This window comes from Marmota flaviventris, chromosome 9, assembly GCF_047511675.1.
Source record: "Marmota flaviventris isolate mMarFla1 chromosome 9, mMarFla1.hap1, whole genome shotgun sequence".
Classification (NCBI taxonomy): domain Eukaryota; kingdom Metazoa; phylum Chordata; class Mammalia; order Rodentia; family Sciuridae; genus Marmota; species Marmota flaviventris.
In genome coordinates this window covers 64,444,220-64,464,656 of record NC_092506.1, presented here as the reverse complement: position 1 = coordinate 64,464,656, position 20,437 = coordinate 64,444,220, and the positions used below count along the sequence as shown (strand labels likewise).

Sequence of the window (20,437 nt, the reverse complement as noted above, 5' to 3'; positions counted from 1 at the left end):
ATGTAGAAAAATCTCAAGGAATTTACATAAATATTCCTAGATATAATAAGTGAGTTCAGCAAGGTTTAAGGACATACATTTAATACCATTTTTATACACCAATGAAAACCTAAAAAACTGATACTAAAAATCACAATGCCATTTATAATAATTCCAAGAAAATTAAATACCTGGGTATAAATCTAACAAAACATGTACAGCAATTGTCAAAGACAACCTAAATACATAGACACACCATGTTACGGACTGGAGGACTCAGAGAACGGGTGATTAGGAAAGAGGTAGCATATCTTGTAAACATTTTCCAATTACCTGACTCCTGTTTGATTTGGATGGTAGGTTTGATACCAGGTGGCAAAGGGGACTGCTGAGGCTGTTGCTGATGAGATACTGGAGAAGGCTGGGCCACTTGTTGCTGTGTCTGTTGTTGCACTTGATGTAACTGCTGCTTAGGAGACTGTTGATGCTGTTTAGGAAACTGTGCGAGAATCTGGGTTGGAGCACTCACTAAGCTTTTGGGGGAAGGAAGTCTTGTTGATGCCATTTTGATTGCTGATGTAGATACACCTATAGAGAGGTAAAGAGAATTTGACAGGAAAGCATAATTAAAATTACTTTAGATTACTACAGTAGACAATAAAGTCCAAGAAATTTAACAAAAACTATGGTTTTCTGAGCACCTTGTAAGATATAACGTATGGGGCTTTATATATTTGATGCCTTGTCCTCAAACTGCAAGGTAGTACTGCTCTCAGATGAAAACAACTGATTTTCCCTTGGTGAAGGGTAGAAAGAGTAGCAGACAGAAAATTTGCAGAAAGATCTCTCTATAGGAAGTGAACTAATTATTTAATCCTATATGCAATACATATTTATAATATTACTTTTCAAGTTGTCATCACCCAATTTAAACATAGCATCAGATAAAATAACTCACACTTAACCATTTGTCTTCTCAATTATTTAGCATGGCAAAGTAGCTTTTCTATATCTCATCGCTAATCATCTATAAATTCATTTCTTAAGAACTCTTGGCCATTAAATAATCTTGTGAAAAGTTATAAGTGTGCATATGCAATATATCCACAGTTAAAATTCTGGTGGTTCTTTTCAGTAGTATATTGGTATTAGCAAGCACACTCAGATAAAGAGTACTAGTAACTTCCACTAAATATATATGAGTTTGAAAAGTTCTTCCCTCTCAGAATTTTCAGCTGTAATATTATTGTAATTTATTAACTCTTCAACTGGACATTGTCAATGAGTTAATATTCCTAGCAGGAACAACTAGAATATAACTCACCATATTAATTTTTTAAGTTTTGCTGAAAAGATAAAAAGAAACTAAGTATAAGGCTGGGGTTGCAGCTCAGTGGTGGAGTGCATGTGTGAGGCACTGGGTTTGGTACTCAGCACCACATAAAAATAAATAAATAAAATGAAATGAAGGTATTGTGTCCATCTACAACTGAAAAAAAAATTAAAAATTAAAAAAAAAAACACCTAAGTATAAACAGCCTAATACTCAAGTACTAGGGATGTTATTTAACACCTTCCTCTACCACATTTCTACCATGGCAAATACATGCATTACAAAATAACAACAACAGCACATTCTCTTTTAATGCAGGGGATAGGTGGGCAATCTTTTGGGTGGAGGGATTGAATCCAGAGCATCCAGCAAGGCAAGTACTCTACCCCTGAACTACATCCCCAGTCCTAATACCACATTCTTACGTAAATGTCTCTCAAGAATAGCAAAGATGGAGATGGATAAACCTTAAGAAGTCAGTCTCTATAGGCTCAATGTCCTCATGTGTTGTAATTTTCCTTTCCTTACAATTCTGCAAGAGTTACTGTGCGGATTATGTAAAACCAAAGACGAGGAACACTTTTCATTACTAAGACATTTCCCCATCTCCTTCACTCCCACCCATTTCTTGAAATCAGCTTGTTGGAGCAGAAAAGGAATGCAAGTAGCAGATTCTAGAGGCAGGTTCTCATTTAACTCAAAGAGAGGACATTGGGAATTGTCCCTCATTACAGTACCAGGTTCACATTCTTCATTATGGTCTACTAGGGGCAGTGCTCATTATGTTAGGAGTCATTTTTGTGACACATGTATTCTATATTGCTTAATCATGTTGAATTAGACTATCTCTGGAGCCCCTTTTGGTGCCAACATTTTATGAGTTTATTATCCAATGAGTATAAAGTGTTATACAAGTGAAAGATTATTTTTAAACTATTTAACCTCTATATTACCTCTATATTATAATATTATTGTATTATATCCACATACTTTAAAAAAAATGGGACAATTTCCTTTATAATAAGAAAAATGAATATAACTTACCTGAAAGCTTTAGAGTTCTTCAGTATTGTCAAACAATATAACGAGTAAACCTCTGTGAGGTAAAAAGATTTTCACTCCATACGCTTTTTTTTTTAGTTGTAGTGGTATATATTTTATACATGTATGGTGCTAAGGATCAAATCCAGTGTCTCACACGTGCTAGGCAAGTGTTCTACCACTGAGCTACAACCCCAGCCCTCCATACACTTTTGTATAGGAAAAGTATCAGATGTAAAAGCATTCAGGGTGACTTAAGAATCAAAGAATTCTATTTAAATCATGCCTTCAACACATAAACACATAACAGCCTGTTACCTGAATGATGTACTTAGACTCTGAGTATTTATTCATTCAGTAATAACTCACTGAACACAAACTATATGCTACATCTTGGGGAAACTATTTTGCGAATAGTCCCTACCTTGGGGAGGGTTCAAGTTTAGAGAAGCCTAGCATAAATGAGGAGCCGGGTTTAAGTCCTAGCACTGCAAAAACAAAGCATACAGGAAAAAATAATCATATGTGATCACACAAATCTATCCTTTCAAAGAAAGGGGTTATGTGTGCTTTAACAAGTAAAAGGTCCTCTTCCTTTGCCCTTGGGTTCCCAAGCAAAGGGGTGGCTGGGGAATGGCGTTAGAACTCAACTAATGTGAGGCAGAAGTATGTAGGTTATCAGATCTAATGGAGGGAAGATAGGGAAGGGGGCCATAGCCTGAAGGATGAGAAATAGGTTACATATTAGAGGACTGATAAAACAAGCTAATATATGATGGTGGAGGCTAGGTTTTCCAGTATTAAAGTAGGGAAAGAGAAAAGTAGAATTTAACATGCAGTGTTTGATTGAAACTGGATGTATCAGTATGAACAGTTTTCAACATATGGGAAATACACGTAAACATAAATATGTGTGTGTATTAATGTGAGTGAACATGTGCATGTAGACACACGCACACAAGTTTTTATACGCACATATTCTCCATCAGTAAACATATTTAGCACTCATATCTTAGCTTCTACTTATCACTTTCCACTAAACAAACTATGGCTCCTTGGAGAAATAGCTGATCCCAAGGCTGGATTAGCAAAAGTACAGGATGAGCTTGATAATTACCCCCAGATTTTTTTTCACCCTCTTTTATAATTCCTTTAAAAAACAAACAAGTGCCTATTTAAGCCTATTAACAAGGCAAAGTTCATATAATAGAGGTTTGTACATATACAACAACCATAACACAAAGATGGGACAGAGGAAATACATTCTAACATAAAACCCAAAGTGTCTTATTGTTTGAAGGTAGATTGTCATAAATTTAAAATGCATATTGTAAGCTCTAAAGCTGGGTTCTCAATTGAGGGCAATTAAGATATTTGGCAATCACTGCAGACACTTTTTACTGTTGTGAGTGGGTACACTACCAGCATCTAATAGTTAAGGCCAAGGATAATGCTAAACATCCTACAATGAAAAAGTCAGTCCCTACAACAAAGAATTATCTGGACCAAAATGTCAATAATATGGAGTATAATAATACTGAGAACATATGCTGGAATACCTTACTTTAGGATACCTATTTTTTTTAAGTGTAACTATTAAGCCAATGGAGGAAATAAAATTGAAATCCTTTTTTTAAAAAAAGAAAACACAATAAACTCTAAAAAGGACTGGAAAGGGAACAAACAACAGATAAGATAAAAACAACTGTCAAGATGATGAACTTAAGCTAAATCATATTGATATTTAAATTAAATGTTAAATGGATAAAAACATTCCAATTAAAAGTTAGAAATGGTAAGACTGGATAGAAAAGCAAGACCTAATTATACAATGTTCATAGGAAATATATTTTTAAACAAAGACACAAGTTAAAATGAAAAGGACAATCATAATAACAAAGTTGGAGTAGCTATATTAATGTCAGAAAAGGTGTATATTGAAACACTAATGTTAATTAACATCAAGAGTTACCAGAGTTAAAGATGGGCATTTCATCTTTATGATTCATGAAGTGACCGAAAGGGTCAATTCATCAAGATACAACAATCCTAAATTTGTATACCTAATAAGAGAGTTCAAAATATATGAAACAAAACCCGACAAAATAAAAGGGAGAAATGTACAAAGCTATAAATATAGCTAGAAATTCTTATATTCCCCTCTCAGTAACTGACACAAGTAGACCCCCCCCCCCAAAAAAAAAAGAAAAGTCAATACAAGCAGGATTTAGCCGGGCATGCTGGTGCACGCCAGGCATGCTGGTTCACTCCCAGCAGCTCAAGAGGCTGAGGCAGGAGGATCTTGTTCAAAAGCCTCAGCAACTTAGCACGACCCTAAGCAACTTAGGGAGACCTGTCTTTAAATAAAATATAAAAAAGAGCTGGGGATGACTCAATGGCACCCAGGAGTTCAACTCCAGTACCCCAAAAAACCAAACAAACAAACAAAAAAACCAAGTAGGATTTACATAATTTTTATCAATCACTTTTAGGTTTATCAGTTTTATCAATCAGTTTTTGTTTTTTTTTTTTAGAGAGAGAGAGAATTTTTTAATATTTATTTTTTAGTTGCGGTGGACACAACATCTTTGTTTTTTTTTTATTTTTATGTGGTGCTGAGGATCGAACCCAGTGCCCCGCACATGCCAGGTGAGCACACTACCGCTTGAACCACATTCCCAGCCCATATCAATCAGTTTTATATTTAGATTTATCAATCTCAGACATGTACAGATTCAAATGAAAAATCAACTGTTCTAAGACCATCTATTAAATAATCTAATGCAGCACACACTCTTGGTTGTCAATCTGGTTTCTTTTCTCCTTTGCCCTCCATCCTTTTAAACAGAACCCTTTTTTATTCTTGTAAGGATCTATATTCCTGGATATTGGCATGTACTTTTGGGGAAAATGGCCCTAAGGCCAGCCCTAGAGGGCAATTCCTAACTGATTTAAGCTAGTCATGGTAGCTCAATTATTTTTGCCAACATAACATGAAGGGAATCTTGTCCTCAGAGACTTTTGGGAAAGGTTTTCTCTTTCCCAAGATATATCTAAATAAGGAAATTGTATCTTCAGTCTTTGGGGATGTTTTCAAACCTGAATGTAATACTTGGAATGTACTCATCCTGCTCATGATGGCATTACCTGGAAAAAAAGCTGATAAACCAAGAAAAGCCGAAAAGCAAAAAGTCCTTGATGGTCAATATGCTACTGCCTAACTTAAGTGAAGCCTTCCTCCTCTGGACTTCTGGATTTGTGAAATAATAATTTTTCTTTTTGTTAAAAATCAGTCATTCAACCAATACAGATTTATGTGAAGTCATGTATTCAATCACTTATCACTGTAACCACTGCAAACACTTACTTGGCAAGTAAAATTGGGTACTAGCAATCCAGGAGCTCTGTAACAATCAATTTATTAAACATTTGAATGTCCAAAAGAATATCAGTGAACACCACTAAAATAAACATATTAGTCCATGTTTGGAAGAACTATAGTTCAGGCTACATTTTGGTAATTCAGAATAAATATGTGCTATAGTTTAGATATGGTTTGAGTGTCTCCCCACAGGGCTCACATTCTGAAATTTAATACAAAAAATAATATATTAAAAGGGAGAAATAATCCAACTATGGTATTTAGAGGCAGAACATTTAGGAGGTGGCTCTGAAAAGGAGGGAAAGAAGCTAGGCAAGTGGTATAAACCTGCAATCCCAACAATTCAGGAGGCTGAGGCACAAAGATCTCAAGTTTGAGACCAGCTTCAGTGACTTAGCAACAAATCTTTAAGCAATTTAGAGACCCTCTCTCAAAATAAAAAATAAAAAGGGCTGGGATGTGGTAAAGCACCCTGGGATCAATCCCTAGGACCAAAAAAATTAGAAAAAAAACATGAAAAAAGACCTGAAGAGAGACACATTTGGGCTCCCTGTCTCTTGCCATGTAATGCACTACACTATCCTGGAACTCTGCCAGAAAGAAGGCCATCACCAGATGAGAGTCCTTGACCTTAGATCTTCAAAACCATAAGCCAAATAAACCTCTTTTGTTTATAAAGTTATACACTTTCAGATAGTTCATTGGAATAATAAAAAGGAATATGAAATATTTGAGTTGTAACATGAGCCCCAGAGAAAAAATGTAGGCCCCCCTAAACAAACATTAAAAAGTAAAGCCACGTAAATGAAAAGATGATATATAAATGTAAGAATATAACCTATGTTTTGTATTTTAGGATGTTAAAGAATATTAAACAATATGCTGGTTAAACAGTATCAATCATTTTCATCCTAGGCATTTTCCCTCTACCATTTTTTTTTTAGTTTTGTTTTGCTTTTTTTGTAAATTAAAAAGAATAAGGAATTAATATTGGCCAAATCCTAGAGAAATATTCCAAGATAACACGGTGTAGTCAGATAAAATATGACACACAGCAAACTCTACCAAAAAAATTCCAAACCTGCTGGGCAGTTAAGCCCCTAAGCAACTCAGCAAGACCCTGTCTCTAAATAAAAAATTAACAAAGGACTGGGAATGTAGCTTAGTGGTAAAGGCTCTGTGGTTCAATCCCCAGTATAAAAAGAAAATGGCAAAATACAATATATACATGTTTACTTCTTTGTTTAAAAATGGAGCGATAAATAAAAAACCAATTAAAAGAAAAAAAAAAAAAAAAAGATTAACCAAAAAAAAAAAAAAAAAAGAAGGACAAGACAGAATGTAGGAGTCAGATACAAGACAACTGAGTAACCTACCAATTTGACATTCTCAAACTGAGGTAAGTGGAAGAGTAAGTAATCACTTATCTAAGAGTACAGATCTTCACACATACCCAGTTTTCTTCAAATTTCCATACACCAACAGAGACAGAATTAAATGGTAAATCACTCACCTTGTGCTACTGTTGACATGACTACAGACGGTGTGGAGGATACCACAGCTGTTACTGCAACTGTATTAGGAATAGGTGATGGCGTAGAACTGCTGCTGCCACTGCTGCTACTACTGACCAGAGAGGACTGTGAAGCAGTTATAACAACCGGTGGCTTCTGAGTTGTGGAAGCAATGACTGATGTTGGTACAAGCTTAGTGACTGCTGCGTAATTATGGGATTTGGAGAGAATGTTGGGCACGAAGGTTGAACTTGGTGATGTGGTCACTATAATTACCTAAAGAAGGAAAAATGTGTTATTTCCACATATATCTACTATACTATTAATGCATTTAGACTCATATACCACTTAGAAATAGATTATAAACTACAAAAAAATTCAACAGAGAGGAATATACAACTAAAAATATATGACAACTCTACTAGCAATCATCAAAATTATTTAAAAGTAACAATTTTTGCTAAATATTTTAAAGGTAATATTCAGTAAGATGGAGTGAACATTTCAACCTACTACTTAGGGAGTATAAATTGGCACAATCTTTCTAAAAAGTAATTTGGACATTCATTTATAAATATATATTGAGCATCTACTATGTGCCAGGCATGGTTCTAGATGCAGGGGATAGAAAAAGAACAAAACAAAGTTCACACTTTCATGGAATTTACATTCTAGTATGGTGAGAGAAAATATAAAATAAATAATGTCATGAAGATATAACTGAAGGGACAATAAAGCGAGGTAAAGAAATAAAGCATGATAGGAGTACTGTATGGTATTTTACAAAGTATTCAATGAAAACCTCTCTTTAAGATGACATTTGAGCAGAAAGCAGGAGGTAGGTGTATGAACCGTATTTCTGTCTAGAGGAGTGTCTGATGGTACAGGGAGTAGCAAACACAAAGTCCTTAGGGCAGAAATGAGCTTGGTACAACCTAAAGAATATGACTGAAATTTATATGGCAGAGAGCGGTAGGAGACAACTACAAAGAGGTAATGATAGATTAGGTCATGTAAGACCATGATGACTCTTTATACCTTTAACAGGATGAGATGAAAGTGGTACTTTCTTTCTGTGGTTTTTCTCCCCGAAGCCTATAACCCTAATCTAATAATGAGAAAAACATCACACAAATCTTAATAGTGAGGCATCCTACAAAATATCTAAATGGTACTCTTCAAAATTATTAAAGTCATCTAAAACAAGGAAAGTCTGAAAAACTCCAGTCAAAAGGAGTTTAAGGAGACATGACAATTAAATACAAAGTAGCAATCCTGGAAGGAATCCTGGAACAGAAAAGGACAATAAGTAAAAACCAAATAAATCTAAATAAACTATGGACTTCAGTTAATACTAAAGCATTAATATTATTCATTACAACAATGTTTCATATAATGAAAAATATTAATGGGGGAAATAGTATAAGGTGTATGAAAACTCTCTGTTCCATCTTCTTAACTTTTCTGTAAATCTAAAACTGTTCTAACAAATAAGATTTTGTTGTTCTTTTTTAAGTGTCACTGTATCTGATAGGTAGAAAGTACAGGAGGGCAATGAAGGTAGAAACAGAGACAAATTAGGAACTTTTGTAATAAATGAAGCAGAAATGATGGTGACCAAAGTGTTTGCAGTGGAAGTCATAAAAAGTGAACAGATTCTGAATATGTTTTAAAGGAAAATCCAACAGAATTTGTTCATAGGTTGGTATGGAAAAAGGAAAAAAGAAAGGCAGGAAAAAGACATCAAGGTTTACAGCCTATACGGCTAGAAAATTGTAGATTGCTTTGAGAAAATGCATTTCAAACAAAGAGAACAGTATTGAATAAAAAACCTAAGGTCAGAATTAGCAATGTATTTATAAACAGAAAAAAAAAGGAAGTGTAGTAAAAGCATATAGGGCAAGGAGAGATTAGAGTAAGCAGAGGCCAGATCAAATTTGAAACCTAAAGAATTTAGATTTTATACTAAGAATAATGAGAAATTATGGGAGCACTTTACATAAAGAAACAACAAAATGGGTTTCATATTTAAGATTACTCTAGATGCTATGTAGTGAGAGGTAAGAATAGAAGCAGTGAGAAGCTACTGGAGTAGACTAGGCAAGTTTTTAGTAGTACAAATAAAAAGAAATTATCAAATTCAGATTATTCTGAGAAGTAGAGAAAATAAAACTGGTTGATGAATGGAAATGGCAAGATGAGGAAAAAAATAGAAAAGAGAATACCTCCTAGAGCTAACATATATTGGCTTTTTAAAATAAGCCAACAATCCTATGATACAGATACTATTATTATCCCCATTGTATAATTGAAAACCCTAAAACTATTCATAAATCTGTAGTATCACAGTTTTACTCTGAGGTGAAAAAAACGCTCCTTTAGCAATACCCAAAAGAGAACAGAGTATCTTCTTCCAAAACAGAACAGAGTATCTTCCTCTTCTTTCACTGACATTATCTTTACCTATCCAGCACAGAAAAAAAAAAAAAAGTTTTGAAAAATCCCAAGAATTTAAGGGAGAAATTATTTTTCATTTTTACACTGGTCGTAAAGAAAGCCTGAAGTTATATTAGTCAAAATGCACTAAATAAGTCTGTACTCAGTATCTGCATCTCAAAGAAGCTTCAACTGTTAACAATGTTATTTATTTTCAGTTTTATAAAGAATTGCAAGATATAAGTACTTGTTCATTACAAGTATTTGAAGAGTCAAGAAAGATAGGTCTTGAATAGTAAGCACCTTTATAGAGTTGACCAGCATATTTACATATAGACTTAATCAGCAAATATCTACATAGTATTTAAAAAAACAAAACAACCACCAAGAAACCATCATACAAACTGAGAAGACGACCAATAGGATAACAGGACTACAAACATAAGAGTCAAATGAACCTGTGCTTAGATCCTGCCTCAGCCACTTAGAAATGGCAGGCCCCTAGACGATAAAATCTCTGGTCTCCAGTTTTCATCTATAAAATGGGGATAATAATGCCCACTTTGCAAAAATCATTACAAGGGTTAGAAAAAAATAATCATGCAAAGCATTTACTAGGCACATAGCAGGTGGTCAATATTTGGCAGTTAACAAACAGTACTTATTAGTAGATTATTCCTACATAATAAATGTTAAAGGGTTATCAGTAAAGGCATTATGTATCAAATCAATCTGGAAATGTATTTAAATGTGCTTCATTTTTATTTCATTAAAAACATTTTCTTTATCTTCACTCCAAATTCTACTATCCCTTAAAATCCAAAAAATTCATAGCTACTACTACAACCAAACTTATTAGAGTAGCAACAGCCATTAGGTTTCACTTTTGTCAATTCTAAACCAGTAGTGGTTTCTTCCTGGAGACACAATGTTTATAATGACTGTGGTATAGAAGAGCATTTAACCACAGTGTGGCAGGAAAGTATGCCTCAGTTAATTAGCAATTTCTGTCATGGGCAAGGGAAAAGGAAGAGATCACTTTGTTATATATTGCAATTTCAGAACAAGAGTATGCATGTAGACTTATACATTAAGACAACAAAAATTTCAGCAAAATAAATCTGGAGAAGAGCACATTTTAGGTTATAGATACAAATGATAAAGCATATTTTGAGATTTCACTGTGCAAGATGATTTCTGATCTGTAAAGGGGCTACCCAAAATTAGAGATCCACCATGAGGAAATCTGCTTGCACTTTAAAGTTACTTGTTACAATAGGGAAGTAAAGGGGTTTTGAAACCAAGTGAACCAAACAGTGTTTATTCAGGCCATAATTCAAATTACTGACCTTCTAGCACTCACAAAAACTCCTTAAGAGTGCTGGGACTTGCACCCTAAGGACAAAATGAAAAATATCAATCAAGCACATGAAAGCATAAAGCTATATTCTGCTGCTTTGTTTATATCAGTGCTGTACCAATGTTATATTTAAAATTAAGGCACCACATTAATTAAAGGTGGAGATTTGTCTACTCTGAAAACGAACGACTTATCTGAATTTGAATAAAGTCCACAAATTGATAAATAATTATACTTAATTTAAAAGTCACTTTACCTAAAATAATGCCTAAGTTGACTTAAAACAAATTTGTGAGAAATTCAAGGCAAATGCAGTAATGACAACAGCCTTGGATAGATTCCAAGGAAATCCAATTACCAAGCAAAAGGACAACAAAAGAATAAAACAGCCACAGAATATTTCGTAGTCCAACCCATACTCCACTTGTCCAAGAAATAATAAAACTGATGGCACTGAGTACACATGAAGTAGAAGAGTTTTACCTCTGGAACTTAGTAGATGCTCAATAATTACTTGTAGAATAAATGAGTCTTTTTTTTTTTTTTTTTATCTCCCTTTAATGTTTAGCTTTAAATACAGTAAACAAATCTAAGATTTTAAATCTGAAATTTCATGGTATGGCTCATAAGTGACTTTGGAGATAAATGTGCCCTCTTAAAAGTACCACAAGCCTGATAAACTTAACTACCCACTCTCAACTGAAAATTCGAAAGAATAAAATAAAGACATACTAAAATCAATGAATCAAAAGAAACTTAGTTTACAGACATCACTTACACATGAACCCCAGCTATTATAAGCATTTTTACATGAGTCTACCAAGAAAGAAAGACTGTAAAGTTAATAATGTTAGGCGACATAAAGTACAATGTTAAGTATTTTCCAAGAATCATCCCTTTTAATTCTCCTAATAACTCAAGAAGTACTATTATTATCTTTATTTTACAAAGAAGCTGAGGCTCTAGGGAAGTAGCAGAGCTAGTATTGGAACCAGATCTATTTATCCATTTTAATTAATTCACTCATTCAACAAATATTAATTAGCAACTAGTACATACCAAGCACTATTCTAAACACTAGAGAATAAAGTGATGAATAGGACAAAGTCTCCATCCTCGGTAGCATATATTATATAGAAGAAATAGAAAATAAGCAAGTTTAAACTATAATGTGTCATTTTATTCATAAGTATAATGAATAAAAATAAAACACAGTAAGGGAGCAGAAGGATATGAATCAGAGATGGGTGCTCTTTTAGCTATGGGTTACTATGCTATTTCTCAGATACAACATTTTTAAAAACAGAAGACAGGAAGAGAGAATTACTACTGATTTATAATAAGATCCAGTAATGAAGGCAGTAAAAACATTACAGTAAATAGCCTTAGTAATTCAAAATATAGCAGGCTGATGCCACCTAATCTAGGACCAGCTCAGAAAACAAGAACTACAATACTATATAACAAGTAACATTCAGAAGGATTATCTTAAGCGTCATCAAATAAAATATAAAAATTATGCTCAGTATGACATTTAAGGAGTCATCAAAATAGTCAGTTTTAACACATCAAGGCGTAAGCTTTGGAAAACTGATAAACTTACTTAATTTGGAACAACTCCTTGCCAACAGTGTAGATAAACAAAACACTACTTTCTATAAAACACCTAGACAGAGACAGAAAGGAAGCTAACCTTCTTTTAGTACATACCTTATATTTCACTTTACCCAATCTCATTTAATCCTCACAAAAACCTCTTAAGATGGGCATTACTCTCATCTCAAAGATAAAGAAAAACATTTAGAAAGACTGATTTATCTGAATTCACGCTGGAAAACTGGATTTCCAACCCAAGACTCCTGAAACAAAATTTCTTGCTTGATTTTAATATTATACTATAACCTCTTATCCTCAGACTGAAAATAAAACCAGCTCCATTTATCACTTCCAGTCATTAAGAATAATTTATATATTATGTAATGATATTGTTTCAGAAAACTCAAAGAGATTCTAATAAAGTTATCATGAAATTAAAGATTCGAAAGTGGAAATAACATGCACTGAACAGAATTTATGTCTACTCCTAACCCATAATCTCTCTAAAACAGTAGGGTTTGTATTTATTTATTTGTTTGTTTGTTTATTAAGGGGGAAAAAGCACATAAACCTTATAGAGTTAAAACAAAAAACAGCCAGATGTAGAGGCACATTCCAGTAATCCCAGCTAAGTGGGAGGCTGAGGCAGGGGGATCATTTCTGCCCAAGAGTTCAAGGACAGCCTGGGCAACATGGTGAGATGTCATCTCAAAAGAAAAAAGAGAGAGGGAGACACAGCTACAAAGTTTTGGAAACTGGAAAACAGACAAGTAATGGATCAAGCATACCCAAGAAAGTGGGAACCTATGGCAGCAAACAAAAGAGCAAGAAAAAACAAACAAACAAACAAAAAAACCCTGAATATCCCAGAAAGACTCAGGAATTAAGAACACCAGACACTTCTGAAGTGAGAGTAAAAGTGGGACTAAAGAGAGGAAAATTAGTTAAAAATCTCAAGGAAGACTAGGACTTCACTGTCTTGAGAGAAGGACTAAATCTGAAGGAATCTGATAACACTAGACATAGCTGGGGTGGGTTGGTGTTATACTGAAAACAGATTAAGTCAAGTCAATATAATGAGTTTATCCAGACCTCTTCTTCTAGTTAATCTCAAATACTGGCAGTTAGAGTTATACTGCTCAAGGCAGGAGACTGGAAGATTCTTCTCTGAGGAATCTGACCAATCCAAGAAAAAGCCCTAAAAAACAGTGACAAGTGCTGGAGATAAAAAGATAGTGTTTCTTAACAAAACAGCCACTAGGAAAATTCACAAAAAAGTTACCAGTCGGGGCTCGGATTGTGGCTCAGTGGCAGAGTGCTTGCCTCACATGTATGTGGCACTGGGTTCAATCCTCAGCACCACATAAAAATAAATAAATAAAATAAAGGTATTGTGTCCACCTACAACTAAAAAAAATATTTAAAAAGTTACCAGTCAACATGCCCCACTCATATAGACAGATTTCTGTCTTCTTTAGTTCCCACTTTCATATATAAATAGACAGCCAGACACTTAAGGAAATTCTGAAATGAAAAAGATCAAAACAAATAGATAAAAGGAACTTACAAGTAAGATAAAGAACGTGAAAAAAATTATCATGAATATCATCAAATAAAATAATACAACGATTCTAAGCTTTCATAGAATCTTTAGCAACATGCTATTTCAATTAAAAAAAGGAACTTTCAGAGAAGAAAGAATTACTAGAAATTAAAAGTATGATAAGCAAAAATGAAAAATTCCATACAAATAGTGAAGAAGGTTAAAAGATCAGAATACACTAATAATACTTACAGAACATTTACTATGCACTAGGCTGTATTCAAGTAGCTTTACATAAATTATCTCATTTATTTATATCCCCAAATCCTAAAAAATATATTGTTTTCTCTATTTTATAGATAAGAATTTTTATTATACAGTTTAGTTTTCCCACAGTCTAGTAAGTGGCAAGAGCTGGGATTCGAATCCACAAAGTCTGCTTCCAGAATTCAAATTTTTAACAACTATGCAAAAGTGGGGAGTGGGGGAAGCAAATGGAAAATGGGAATGACAAGAAATAAGAAAACTTCAGGATCAATTCAGGTAGTTCAACATCCTAAATAATAGATGATGCAAAAAGAAGAAATGGGGGGGAAAAAAAAAAAGAAGTAACTCAAGAAATTTCTGAGTCCTGAAGAACATAAATGTTTAAAATGAAAAGGCCCACTGAGGATACAAGCTAATGGATAAAATGAAGATCCAAATCAAAGAACATTACCTTGAAATTTCAGAACTCTGAAAGTTATTGAGAGTGAATTTTCAAAGACAACTGGATTTGAAATTAGAATGGCTCTGGGTTTCCCAAAAGCAACAGTGGAAGCCAGAAGCCAATGGAACAATATCTTAAAAGCCTACAAGAAAAATGATTTCCAGCCTACAACACTTTACCTAACTAAACCATTAGGAAAGTGAAAGGGTAGGAAAAAAAAATTCTGCATTCTACCATGCAAAGTCTCAAGAAATTTACTTGTCATCTACCCATACACCAGAAAACTACTAGAAAATATGCTCTAGAAAAATGAATGCATAAACTAAAAGAGGGGAAGATCAGAATGATGGTAAAGGGAGATTCCAGAAATACAGATGCACAATAAGCCTAGAAAGCCATGAGTCCACATTAGTGTGGGAAGACTGGGGGTTCTAATAACATGAAATTGACAGAATACTGATGTCTTAAACATACCTAGGGAAGAGCTTAGGAACACATTCATGATAGCATTCAATGAATAAAAAAGAAAATAACAATTATTCACTTAATTATATTCCTCCATTTTTCTAAGAAACACCTATTCTGACAGCTTCATTATCTGACAGAGAAAAAAAAAATGAGTTCCTAAAGGTAAGCTTACTGTTAAGTTCAAAAAACTTATTTATTTCAAATTTTTTCCAAAAGACATTACAATTATCAAATAGAGCACAAGTCTAGAAGTATACCTGCTAGCTATGTCACCTTAGGCAAATCATTCCACATCTAAGTCTCATATACAAAAAGTGAAATAATAATACCTATCTCAAGTTTTACATGCAGAATTAAACAAGTAAGACATGTGAACATTCCCAGCATAATGCCAAGCACACAGTAAGCACTCAGTGCAAGTCTGTTAAATCAAAATCATACTTTCCCAAAGCAATGAAAAGAAAAACTGGTAGACAGAGACTCCCTCCACTACATACCTTCTGTGTTGTTGTGTTTGTCGTTTGTGTTGATGGTTTGGTGAAGGTTATTTTCACAGGAGACATGTGGGGTGGTAAGGAGTTGGCAATACTCTGCATGATATTGCTCATCTTGGGACTGCCACTCACAGGCACAGTGATGGTCTTTGAGACTGGAACAACAGCCTTTGGAACTTCCTTTAGGACAACGGGAGAGGAGCTAGAGGAGTTTGTTCGCCTTCGTTTTCTGGGTTTTTCATCTTCATCTGAACAGCTAACACCTGAAAGGCAATGATAATATTGTTATATTTACATCAAACTAATACTGTATTTTATACTTATCTTTAAAACCTGTTTGTGATCAAGTCATCCTTGACCTTTCCTTTTGCCTTTTGTCCAAACAACCAAGGAGCCCTGAAATTTCTCCCTTTTTTTTTCTAGCCACTTCTCCATGTCAAGCCTTCTTACCTCCTGCCTGTATTTTAGCAATCACCTCCTAAAAGATGTTGGTATTTCCAGTCTTTCCACCTCTATTCTACCTTCCATCCTTTTATCGGTTACTAAATTTCACATCTAATCATGACAAATTCACTGCCTAAAAATTTTTTAGTAGTTTTAGCTCCCTGTAAGATGTGGCACAAAATCATTACCATATCATTAAAGGCCCCATATCTTTCCAAAAACATAATGCCTTGTGCATCTGATCCTGGACACCTCTATAATCCTGGCATACTGAACTACTCATCATTTCCCAGAGATACTCAATTTCTGGGTCTCTATGTAGGATTGTCCTTTGGGGAAGAACAATTAAAGACCATTAAAGACCTCTTCATCATCCTGCAAACTATTTCCTTAGTGAAGCTTTCCCTTACTCCTCTAAGCAAAGCTAATCCACATCTCCTCAGAACTTACAAAGCACTTTGTAAATTCTCTTCTGTACCACTTATCACATGGCAATGTGACTACTTATGGGCATATCTCCCATTATTAAAAAGCTCCCAGAAGGAAATAACTAAATCTTACTGGTTGGTTTCCCCAATATAGTGCCTTACACATACAAAGTTAGGTAAATCAACAATTGATTATATCCTAAACTAATGTCATTTAGTCTGATTTCTGAGTATAAAGCAATATACTTCTTATTTAAAACTGCATGCTTTGTGAAATGGTTTCTTCATGTTGGAATTCACTTCCAGTGTTTAAAAACAAATGATCAAAAATTGGGTTTCTAGAGTTATTTTAAAAGACCACCTTGGCTAAATCCACAGAAATCAATTATAAACTTATTAATAGTCCAAGGCTCTCAGTTTATTCTTTATGCACTAAAAACCTCAACTGTATTTGTAGACTTTTAAAAAATCAAATTAGAAATATACATAGCAACAGAGCAACCTACACAGGAGATCTCCATAGGGAAGACATACAAAAAATTATACATTATAACTCATGGGTTGGTAATAAAATGTAACTCTTTATGCCTTTAATGTTTAGACACTAAACAGGGCTGACAATGATCTAGAATTAGCTCTATCTAAAACAGCAAACTCTAAATGTTCTAAATGTTACAAATTCACCTTACAACTACATTGAGTAAAATGAAAAGCAAATGCTAATGATTTCCAGTTGACATCAAAAGCGAAACAAAAAACAAAATCATTTTTAAGTAAAATAACTTTTTACAGTATCACTAAAGCCCCATATCTTTGACACCAAAAAAAAAAAAAAAAAAAAAAACAGAAAGCGAATAGCACATCAGAATGCTGCATAAGGTAGAATCAAGGAGTTAAAAAATCACAAAAATAAAAACTTTTTTAAAAGTTACAACCAAGTAGAAATATAAAAGACTCTGTAGAATGCTTCACTGAATTTAACATTTAGATAATATTTTATATGAAATATAAAACACTACAAAGATTACAATTATAGGAATAGACATTGAATAAATCACGTAAGCTCATTCTTTCCATTTCTATTCACACTTCTATTCCATGACAATCAAAACAAGTGAAAACTTGAAGGATAGCACGTTCAAAGCAGATTCCCCAGAGAGAACAAAAAAGAAGTTATTTCTCAAACCCCAGAACTGATTTGAAAGCAGTATATTCCTGGTCACATGTAAGAAAGGAATTCTTTAGAATCCTTGAAAACTAACCACTACTAATAGTGGCCTGATGATTTATTCCAGGAAGCAGATCTAATTGGAGCCTATGCTGCAGTATTTAGCCAAGATGGCCCTGATAACACTGAGAGTATCACTTACTTTTGACATAAACAGTACTTCCACTTGGCAAGACAACTACATTGGAGGCAGGACTGGCAGGTCTTGGAGACTTAACCGTTGCTATGCTGCCACTTGGAACAGGGGTAGAGGTTGGGGTTGACGTGGTACTTGTGTAGGAATAACAAACCACTACTGAAGGAACGATAAAAAAGTTTGCTGTTAACTTTTACCAAAATTGCCCAGGCACACAGAAAAATTATTTTTATTGCAGGCCAATTTTATTATTTTCATGTGATCAGAGATTAGAGGCCAGTACTAGGTATTAGGTCCATGGATTAAAAGATATTATCCTGAAAATCATCACTTAAAGGAGTTTTCCCCAAATATTTAACAGTTTATCTGCAGGTGACTTTGCCAATGGAAAACACAGCTACAAAGAAATCAAACTCAAAGCTATACTAAAAAAAAAATGAAAATCATTTTTCATTCATGGCAAGAGTTGGACAACGACACATATTTGTATTCCCTTTTAATACTAATGGCATCAAAGACGGGGTGATGGATAATTCTTCCCTAACCATAGCAATTTCTAGAAGAACCAAGATAAGGTTCTTTTATATAAGCCAACTCACTAGTCATTTGCCACCCAAGTGGTACAACAGTAACTCACTAAAATAATGACAACATTAAATTTCAACCTCTTTGTCATTCAGTGAAGGGATACAGCTCAACGACAGCAAGAATAATAGCTCATAGGCACCATTTACTGGATACCATGCACTATATGCCAAATCCTCTCCATACATTATCACTAATTTTCACACCACCGAATCCTCATTTTAGAGAGGATCCAAGGCTCACAGATGCTAAGACTTGCTGACAGTCACAAAACTAGGAAATGGCAAACTCAGATTCAAATATAGATTTGACTACTGGAAATCATATATTCTTTCCACTCTACCACAGTTGGTAGGTGGAAAAGGCAAAAGTGGGAAGAGAAGAAAGATGCCTCTCCAACAACAGAGAAAGCTGGAACCAAGTGGAGGCTAAGTTTTGCACACTAATAACTACTTCCCTGCAAATACAGCTTCCTTGAGAACCTGGCATGCATGAAGTGTCTCATTTTGCTCCATAGCCCATGGGTAAGCAAGAAAAAGCAATTCTTCATAGTCTGACAAAATACATTGTTTTCAGGGTTGTTATCTTACAAAACCAGCCTAAACTACTACAGTCAATTTAAATATGGTCTCAAATTTAATATTACTCTTAGTAGCCTCAGGAGAATTCAAGAATTTTTAAAGCATGTGTCAATTACTAGATTAAACAACAATGAGAAAGTATTTCCATCTGCCAGGTAATGGATTCAGCACACTGACTAGAACAGATTGGAGTCATATACCATTGATTCCAGAAGACAAAAAAAAAAAAAAATAGAGAGAGTTCTATTTTCTAAAGAAATTAGTTTAGTATTTTTTTTTCCAGCACCTAAATGACTTTTGCCATCTTATTTATTTTCTAATGCCTTCCATTAAAGTCTTCTACTCATTTCTAACAAGATACACTGATGTCAAAAATTCATCCCAAGAAGGCTTTGCAATTTTATATTAACATAATTCACATTTTCAATAAAAGGAAGATTTAATTTGGGCTGAGGCTAAAAACTTGGTAGTTTTTAGTTTCAGAATAGTAATCCATTATGTTTCATAACCTTTAAATACTGGGACAAAAATAGATGAAAAATAAGATAACTTTTATTGAAAATTCTGGGAAAAGTAATCACTAATACAGAATTATTTTTCTACTCACCTTCTTTGCTTCCTGTTTCTGCAGGCACTGGAAGGGATGCATTGTGCTGGATGGCTGCATTTGCAACAGCATTAGCTGTTACAGTGAAGGCAGTTTGGGGAACTAGCCGGGGCATCAGTGGTACCAACCGACGACCTTCAATGGACCATTCTGAGGAGCTATTAGGTCCAGACATACTAAACAAAAGAGAAAATGCTGCTACAAGGGTTCTCAATTATTAAAAATGAATCAAATAAACATAACTTTTTAAATTACAAAAAGTACTCTTAATGAATAGGAGAGGCTTTATTTTAAGCAAGCAAGATCAAACTTATGAATACAAGGGATATCATACACTTAGGTTTTATACATTTTATTCTATAATCTCAATCTTATAATAAACATAATTGATAATATGAAATTTTTCTTGCCTTCTAAATATTTTGTTTTCATTAATTTAAATGTTTTCACTAATAAAAACTGTTATTGCTACTAACTCTTAGAACTTTATTTTATACTTAAACCAAGAAAGTAAAAAGTGCTCATAAAAAATCAGATTTTCTTTAATAATTAAGGATAGAATTCACTGAACGT

The 20,437-nt window shown here is 34.0% G+C and overlaps 1 protein-coding gene across 8 annotated transcripts in view; it reads right to left on the bottom strand.

The window, feature by feature from the left end:
- The window catches only part of Emsy (EMSY transcriptional repressor, BRCA2 interacting), an 82,193-nt gene that overhangs the window by 47,995 nt on the left and 13,761 nt on the right, over positions 1 to 20,437 (bottom strand). For 4 of the 8 annotated variants that reach the window (XM_071616507.1, XM_071616508.1, XM_071616509.1 and 1 more), the window contains 5 exons: positions 19,865 to 20,040; positions 18,098 to 18,250; positions 15,859 to 16,118; positions 7,249 to 7,525; positions 313 to 567 (listed from right to left, as the gene is read on the bottom strand). In XM_071616507.1, coding sequence (XP_071472608.1) covers positions 313 to 567; positions 7,249 to 7,525; positions 15,859 to 16,118; positions 18,098 to 18,250; positions 19,865 to 20,040 — 1,121 coding nt within the window. The remainder of the gene's footprint in view (positions 1 to 312; positions 568 to 7,248; positions 7,526 to 15,858; positions 16,119 to 18,097; positions 18,251 to 19,864; positions 20,041 to 20,437) is intronic. The other 4 variants (XM_071616510.1, XM_071616511.1, XM_071616512.1 and 1 more) reach the window with 2 other exon arrangements.